Source organism: Fukomys damarensis, unplaced genomic scaffold (assembly GCF_012274545.1).
Source record: "Fukomys damarensis isolate Sample0158 unplaced genomic scaffold, DMR_v1.0_HiC HiC_scaffold_14, whole genome shotgun sequence".
Classification (NCBI taxonomy): domain Eukaryota; kingdom Metazoa; phylum Chordata; class Mammalia; order Rodentia; family Bathyergidae; genus Fukomys; species Fukomys damarensis.
In genome coordinates this window covers 43,522,769-43,531,869 of record NW_022900926.1, presented here as the reverse complement: position 1 = coordinate 43,531,869, position 9,101 = coordinate 43,522,769, and the positions used below count along the sequence as shown (strand labels likewise).

At 42.9% G+C, this 9,101-nt stretch overlaps 1 protein-coding gene across 4 annotated transcripts in view; it reads left to right on the top strand.

Moving 5' to 3' along the window:
• Paqr8 (progestin and adipoQ receptor family member 8) overlaps positions 1-8,334 on the top strand; it is a 40,954-nt gene extending 32,620 nt beyond the window's left edge. For all 4 annotated transcript variants that reach the window (XM_010631087.2, XM_010631089.3, XM_010631088.2 and 1 more), the window contains one exon: positions 6,352-8,334. In XM_010631087.2, the coding sequence (XP_010629389.1) occupies positions 6,360-7,424 (1,065 nt within the window). In that variant the 5' untranslated portion in view covers positions 6,352-6,359 and the 3' untranslated portion in view covers positions 7,425-8,334. The remainder of the gene's footprint in view (positions 1-6,351) is intronic.
• The last annotated feature ends 767 nt before the right edge of the window (positions 8,335-9,101 follow it).

Here is a 9,101-nt window from a genome sequence, read left to right as displayed (position 1 = left end):
ATATATATATATATACACACACACACAAACACATACATATATATATATATATATATATATATATTCAGTTTAGGGGATTTTAGAGGATTAGAGGGAGATGGGAAGGAGAGGAGGGGGAGGGAACACAAAAAGAATTAAGGTGTGCTATGCATATGTACCAACTTGACAGTGAATGTAATCACTGCAAACATGTACTAATAAGATAAATTTATGACCAAAAAAAGTGAAAGGAAAAAAGAGAATACAGTACTCTGAGTTGGATGTGATGGTGCACACTTATAATCCAAGCACTGTGGGAGGCTGAGGCAGGATTTTTGAAAGTTTGAGCCCAACCTGGGAAAATTAACAACTTAGTGAGAACCTTTCACATAATAAAAAATGCAAAAAGGACTGGGAATGTAGTTCATTGCATAGGCTCTGGATTCAATTATCAGTCATGCTGGGAAAAAAAATTAATGCTATGATTTTTCTTTTATTTTTTGTTGTTTTGAGACAAGGTTTTACTATTTAGTCCAGGCTGATCTTGAACTTGCAATCTTCTTGCCTCAGCCTCTGAGTACTGGAATGCATGTGCCACCATGCCTGGCCATATTTTTCTCTTTTAAAATAAACACATAAATGCTCAATTTTTGACTAACATATCAAATTATTACTGTGATGTTTTCTTTAGTTTTCCTGAATTTTATTTTATTTTTTCTAAATACTCTAAAAGAAGCTCATAAGGTAAAGCTTTAAGACTGAATCCCTACACAGTCCAAGGCGTGAGGTAATATTTTTGACTTTTTATAAATAGAAGAATTTTCATGGTATACATTTTGAATTCAACAAATAGAACTTCAATTCCAATTCCATCATAACTTGAATCTAACTAAAAGTGTCAAGTGCATGGGCTCTAGATTCAATCTGCAGAACAACAAACCCCCCACACACACACACCTTTAAAGGAGAGTTAGAGGAAGAAGATGGTGAGAAAAATTTTTCTTTTCTTTCAAAAATTGCACTAAAAATCACTTATAAGGTAGAAAATACATGTAATTGGCCCTCAGTATCTGTGGAGGATTTGTTCCAGCCCCTCCCTCCACAGCCTCTAAAAATACCAGAATTTGAAGATGCTCATGTTTCTATATAAGTGATACAGAATTTGCATATAACCTATGCACATCTCCTATATACTTGAAATCATTTCTAGATTGTTTATAATACCTAATACGGAGTCCTCAAAAATTTTTTTAATTCAATGAATTCAGTCTGTAGATGGAGGACCCATGGATACAGAGGGCCAACTTTTCATATACATTTGTGTGAGAAAAGAGTAGTATGTATTTGCTCTACTAAGTCATATCCTTCAGTGAGTTCTTTATTCCATATATTACTAGAACTCCGTTGTTCATGTTTTGCCTTTCCAAAGTACTAGTCCACTACTGTCCATTTTAGTATTATTTATTCTTTTTGTTTTCCCAGAGAAGTGAATAGATAGTGTCACTATGTTACAGAAGGAACTGGTAATGACACACAGAGATGCAAGAGTGGGCAAAACAAAAAATATTGACTTTGCTAGCAAAGGGTTGGCCTGCACCAAGGGCTGTTCCAAATGACTGACCCTGGTCTGGGTTACAATCTGCCTTTTATAGGCGTTGTACAATCATGACCTCATTTTAGGTAGTTCAGTAAGACCTTCCAGTTCTCTCAGTTCCCATCACAAATCACAGTCATAAGACAGTTTAATTTTAACCCAAATGTAGCACTTCTTTTGTGGTTAGGATGTTTATCTTTAGGATTCACCTAATTCGATATTCTAGTCCACAAGAGGTGGGGGTCAGGGTTAGGAAAACAGGACTGGTGACATTCCTTTCATCTTCAATCTTTTATAGTCATATGATTTACAGAAAGTTTAGGGTTTCCGGTCTAAGTGTACTGTGTAAGTTATGGTGACTGTTATCTTAGTTTGAACAACTAGTCTCACCCTGGGGATGCAGCTAAGCACCTCCGGCATCTGTTAATCTTATAACATTTTAAACTGGGGCTATGTGCCTTCAAGCTTTGTAGTTAATGGTGAAACGTCTGGTATTGTTGTCCTAAGAAACAAAGCAAAGCAAAATACAGAAGCAAAAGACAGCAGTTATGCTGTATTTCCTTAACATTTTGTAGGTTTCAGACTATTTACAGACGTTCTCTTATCAACTGGAAAGTGTTCCAAGGAGACCCCCAGGGTGGAGGTGAGGAACCTAGATTTACTCCACTCAAGGGCAGGTTGAGGTTCCTGACTTCCATCACAGAAAAATAATATTTAGGATACATCAGTAAGAGGCATAAAGGGATTTATTATACAGAGTTTCAAAAGCAAACACTCAAAGAATAGAGTGCAGGCTCTCAAAAGGGAAAAAGGGGTGCTTACAGCCTTGAAATGAGTATATTTATGGAGGATTTGGGGATGAAAATCTCTAGAATTTATGAATCTATGGAAAGGGGGAGTTCAACAGATGAAAGGCCAGGGCCAGGGATTTAGTTCAGTGGTGCCATACCTGCCTCACTAGTGCAAGGTCCTGAGTTCACTCCCCAGTACAAAATTTAAAAAACAAATGAAAGGCCACACCCCTTTCTGTGAGAGAGCAGTGTGATGGCCTATTCACAGGTGTTAGAGCTATAGACTATCCATAAGGGAAAATGCTATTTCATAGGTGAAAAGGGAACGGTCTATTCACAGTGAAAACGGCCAATTTACAGGTAAAAGGGAATGGCCAAAGTTCATCGTGTCTTGTCTTAGTTACTTTTCTCTCATTGCTGAGACAAAATACCAGACAACCAAAGTTAAAGGTTATAGGGTTTATTGAGCTCAAACTTTGTAGAGGTTTCAGTCCATAATGGGCTGGCCTCAAGGCAGTGACACATGGCAGAGGAACATCACAGAGGAGAAACAGTTCATGGGGCCTACACTGCCGCAAAAGCAACAAGGGGCCTTACAAGCATCTTTCTGCCCTTTTTATCTTAGTCAGACTACTTAGGGCAGGTAGTACTCATTCCCTTAATCCTAGTGGCCTTGGGCCTACCCCCACCAAGAATCATTCACACACTCTAGATTGAGCCACCTTTGAAAAAGTATTAGTCTTTGGAAGAGACATCTAAACACAAACCATAGCAGGCTTTAAGGACCATAGGAATTTTTGACAAGGCTTATGTCGTTTAACTGCAGCTTTCACTAAAAGTACAATTTTAAAATTACAATTTTCCTCTTCTCCTTTTTACCTATCTTATTTCTCCTATCAATCTTCAATAGGAAATCACCTCCTCCCACCCACCTTTTTAAAGAGAAAAATGACTCTAGTTGAATGTCTTGGGTGTGTCACACAGTTTAACAGAGTAGAGCAAATATTAACAGCCAGATTTCATTTCTTTTTTCTGTCAGTCTTTATTCAGTAGATAATCTTCTATATGCCAGACTATTTAAAATATAGGAACTTCTACACTAAACAATCTGTCCTTAAAGGAGCTGGTAGCCAATGGGAAAGTAATGGAATAAATCAATCATTATGGCTCCAGCAAAGAACAAATAGAAAGAAGCAAAGCTAGGTACTACAGGAGCTGGAAAGAGCCCTAACCCACTCTAGGGGCTAAGAAAAGCTTCCTGAGCTGGTTGTAGGAGCACATCCTGCAATCCCAGCACTGAGGTGGCTGAGGTTGGAGGATCAGCCAGCTTGGGCAACATAGTGAGTTCAGGGCCAGCCTAAACTACAAACACAGTGATGATACCTTGTCTCAAAAAACCAAAGGGAGAAAAAAAAAAGAAAAAAGAAAGGCTTCCTGGAAGAGTTGGTTCCTAAGCAGAGTGTTGAATGTGAGCTGGAGTTGCTAGGAACGGTAGTGGGAGGCACTCTGGAATAAGTCTCAGCATTATGATTCAGACCTCAGGCCATGGAAACTGGGTTGAGGGGAATGTAGACTGACTAAGGAGGCTGGAATAAGGAAGTGGACAGAGAAAGGTCATGTTTGCATGATAAGAGCTTACAGTTTCCACTGTAAACAAACAATGGTGAGCTTGGGAATACCACAATTGACAGGGATGGTGGGAGAAGAAAACAGAGGCAGAGCCAGAAAAAAGGAGGCTTTGAGTAGCTGTGGGAATTCTGCAGAGCTCAAGGGAAATAAGCGTTTAAAATGCCAAAACCTTCAGAGGAGACAAATGATTCCATTTTCCTTCTGTAACTTCAAACCTAAGCTACCTTACCTAATCCCTTGCTTGTTATTTCTCAACAGCCCTTCTGTTCCTGGACTCACCAGAAAACCACTCAATTCCCATACTCACAATTGTCAGTGGACAGGATCCAAGAGTTTCTAGCCATTTAGGCTCATATGCTCAGGTTCATTTGCTTGCTGCTAATGAAACCAAACTGGGCTACTAAGCCCTATTCAGCCTTCCTGACCTAATACAAATCTGTTTCGCCATGGCTGCCCCAGCATTTCCTACTCTATTCAGACCTGTTTGTATTTCATGCAACTGCATGCCATCTGGTGGTTTTGGCTGTCTTCTTATAAACCTCTTGGCATCAGGGGTCTTACGTTATTCTTCCTCTGACCTGTGTAGCCTGGAACAGTGTGAGCCAATAACCCTCACTCTGAAAAAGCTTAGCCTGACCTTATGCTGTTCATAGGGTTGTAGTGAACCCTATGCAAGGGATAGCATTCTGAGCTAAGAACTATATTATCTTGGGTAGGAGTGCATCCAGACAGAAGCTAGGAGTGAGAGAGGGGTCCTTACAATGGCATCCACAAAAGCTGGAAGGGTGTGCCTGTATGATGTCTATTTCGTGGCTTCCTCCAAAATAGGCTCACACTTTGCAGTTGGCCCTTTGAAGTTTATTTCTGGAAACACTGCCCACTCTGGGTTGGTGAAAGGAGGCCTTTTTTTGGAGGGAGGAACAAGACCCTACTGGATAGTCGCTTCTGAATTTGATGTTAATAAAATAATTATGACTCATTACCATTGTTGTAGTTGTGAGGGAAGAGGTAGTTGTTAGGGAATTGATCATGTTAAAGTATGCTGTGACGCCGCCTCACAGGCTGCATTCTCCTAGTACATCTTGGCTCCTAAAATGACCTCATGCCCTTATCTCTGGTTTCCCTCCCCGCCCAAGGCCACAGTGGTCCAGGAAGTTAAAACCTGTGTCTGCAGGACTGGGCCCATAAAAGCAATCTGGCCTGTGATAGGTTAAAAGTAGCTCACTCTTCATAAATAAGCAATAGCCCACCCCAAAACTGATAAAAGGACCTTCCTTTCTTTGTTCTTCGCTCTCCTTCTGCTTCTTCTTCCCCCTCTCTCTCTCTCTCCCTCTCCCCTCTCTGCCTCCCGGCCTTTGTGCTCCACCTGACTCTCTGCAATAAAGATCTCCTGCCGGACCTCTCGGTGGGTGAGTGGCCTAATTGGGAAGGGGCACCCAAAGGGACACGAGACCCCTTTCAGTAGTTGTGAAGGAAGGAAAAAGAACCCCTCTCTTTCTGAATACAAGTTTAAAATTTTCACATCCCTGCATTTCCAAAGGGAAATTTAAGTCCATTTCATACAGAGGAGTTATATCTTTGCAACATCCTCATTGCTGAGTGAGATAAGCAATTGTATTCTTTTAAAAATTGATATGTTTGTGATTAACCTTCACTGATTTATTTCACTTAGCAGTATGGTCTCAAGGAGCATCCATTTTTTTCTACAAAGGATTCAGTTATGCTTCTTTAGTTTAAGATTAGGTGGATGCTAAAGAATTAGAGGCTACTATCAGTATTCATATTATTATATTTCAATATATTTATAATATTTCAATCCTGCCTAATGATTACGTTTTTTACTGCATTACTGTGGATTAAACCCAGGGCTAATCTTTGATTTTTGAGCCAGGGTGTTGTTAAGTCACTAAATTACCCAGGCTGGGCTCCCACTTGCCATCTTCCTGTCTCAGCCTCCCTACTGGGATAACAGACATTTACTACAAAGCCTGGCTTGATGATTACATTTTAATAACACCTAGAAAATCCTATATATATATATATATATCCTTCAAAAGTAGCCTTACTTACCTTCCAGAAATTATTAAATCTTATTTAGCATAAAATCACACTGGCGTAGGTAACACTCTCATTTTATAAGATGTGCGTGTGCCTCACCCACACTGTCCAGGATGGTGACAGAATCAGAGTCATGAGGGATGTTGTTCCAACTTCCATCCTTAGGGAAGTGAAGGAGAGGCCAACCGCAGCTCCTAGCTTTCCCCTGCTGAACTAGAAGGCCACGTTCCGTTGGGATAAGACAGCGCCTTGGCCTTCCCACTTTACCTTGGCCAACCTCCCTCTGCCTCTCTCCCTCAGGCGCCGCCATGACGACCGCCATCTTGGAGCGACTGAGCACACTGTCTGTGAGCGGGCCACAGCTGCGCCGCCTGCCCAAGATCCTGGAGGGAGGCCTTCCCCAGATGCCCCGCACCGTCCCGGAGACCGACGTGCCCCAGCTCTTCCGGGAGCCCTACATCCGCGCTGGCTACCGCCCCACCGGCCACGAGTGGCGCTACTATTTCCTCAGCCTCTTTCAGAAACACAACGAGGTGGTCAACGTCTGGACACACTTGCTGGCGGCCCTGGCCGTCCTGTTGCGATTCTGGGCCTTTGCTGAGGCCGTGGCCTTGCCCTGGACCTCCCCGCACGCCCTGCCCCTGCTCCTCTTTATCCTGTCCTCCATCACTTACCTCACTTGCAGCCTTCTGGCTCACTTGCTGCAGTCCAAGTCGGAGCTGTCCCACTACACCTTCTACTTCGTGGACTATGTTGGTGTCAGCGTTTACCAGTATGGCAGCGCCTTGGCACACTTCTTCTACAGCTCTGATCAAGCCTGGTACGAGCGGTTCTGGCTTTTCTTCTTGCCGGCAGCTGCCTTCTGTGGCTGGTTATCTTGCGCTGGCTGTTGCTACGCCAAGTACCGTTACCGAAGGCCTTACCCAGTTATGAGGAAGATCTGTCAAGTGGTACCAGCCGGGCTGGCCTTCATCCTCGACATCAGCCCTGTGGCACACCGAGTGGCTCTCTGCCATCTGGCTGGCTGCCAGGAACAGGCGGCCTGGTACCACACCCTCCAGATCCTCTTCTTCCTGGTCAGCGCCTACTTCTTCTCCTGCCCAGTGCCGGAGAAGTACTTCCCCGGGTCCTGTGACATAGTGGGGCATGGACATCAAATCTTCCATGCCTTTCTGTCTATCTGCACGCTCTCACAGCTGGAGGCCATCCTCCTGGACTACCAGGGGCGTCGAGAGATCTTCCTGCAGCGCCATAGTTCCATGTCCGTCTACACAGCCTGCCTCTCCTTCTTTTTCTTGGCTGCCTGCAGTGCTACCACTGCAGCTCTTCTGAGGCACAAAATCAAGGCCAGACTGACCAGGAAAGAGTCCTGAGGCTTGCTGGTGGAGGCAAGGTATAGAGGTGGTCCTTTTTGATTTGGGGAATACTTGATGCAACAATAGACGTTGACTTTTCAAGTGTTGATTTTTAAATTAATATGTATTTCCAAGGATACACTATGGCTCCAGCATTTTGAAGCCAGAGGATTCAAGAATTTTGTTGTTAATAAAATAAATATTCCTTTTTCTTCTGGGTCTTGGCCTTACAAGGAAAGGAAGGGATCTTGAATAAGATTGATGAGACACAGAACTAGAACCATCTTCATGTCTGAAAATTTATCAGAATTCTCATGATGGATTCTGGAGGCAAGTCCTCGAAATGGATAATAGAATTGGGCTGGGAAGTAAGTAGGTGGCTGGTCTTCATCCTACTGAAATAGCTGTACTGTGTTGATCTTTGGCAGTTGAACATATTAACCTGAGGACCCTATGTTATTTGGATTTCAGATTACCTAGGGTGGAAAAGTTACAATATTCAAGATGATTCAGTGAAACCCTTACACATAATGAATTATGTGATTCATCTGACTTCTGGTCCTTACTTTCATCCACTGTAACACCCTTTTCTCAGGACAACTGTCTGCCTAGCTGTGTAGTCTGAAGTGCTGTTTACTCCCATCCCTATTTTGCATGATAATATAAAAGGACTATAAAGCAGTCTTACTCCAGGAAATGCTTGGAGCCATTAAACATTATTCTCATATAATGCCAATGTAAACAGTACTAGAAAGTTACAGTGCCAAGAGCCACCAGGAGGCCCACCCACAGAGCATACATATCCTTGCTCTATTTGTGTCATGGGACCTTTGTTATATACTGCAAACTGCAGGATTGCTTGAAAGGTTTTTTTTGTTTTGTTTTGTTTTTCTTCCCGGTACTGGGGATTGAACTCAGGACCTTGGGCTTGTGAGTCAGGTGCGATGCCACTAAGCTACAGCCCTGGCCCAAATTTAACATTGTTTTTCTATTCTCCACACATCCCCCCACTCCCAGTACCAGGGATTGAACTCAGGACCTTGTGCTTTTGAGGCAAGTGAGGCACCACTGAGCTACATTCCCAGCACCTTGAGAGCTATTTAGAAAAGGGCTGCTTTACAGGCAAGTAGATATAGGGGTTGCTCCAGGGATCTGTGGATATAACCAGCATGTTTAAAACACCTTTAATAGAGTGAACTGGTTCTAAGTATTCTCAGGGGATCTGATTATTTCAAGAGGAACTTAAGGTCAAGTCTTCTATGTAGATGCTGCCCCATGCAGGACCAATGTACCTAGCCCAATTCAGGGTTCTCAGGCAGGCATTTCTGCCTCAGTTTAGAGGAGAACCCTTAAAATAGTCACGCTCTGGGACAAGCAAACATGTATGCTCACTGTGGTTGGTCTCTGAAGCCTCCTTTGAGTAAGAATGAGTGAATTAGGCACTCTGAAGTCAAAGTGTGCTGTTTGTAACATTGCTGCCCAGAAGCTTCTGTGGGACAGGTGGTACTTGAAAGTAATGTGTTCTGGCCACAACAGCCCTCTCTAAGAACTAACTTCTGCACTAATCTAGTGAAAGCGGCTACGTCAAAGGAAGAGCTGAGGAGCCCTCTTCACAGGCTAGGTTTCCCCAAAGTATAACATCCCTGTTTACTAAGAAATGGAAGTGGTTTGCTTTAATTTCCAATTTGATGAGGC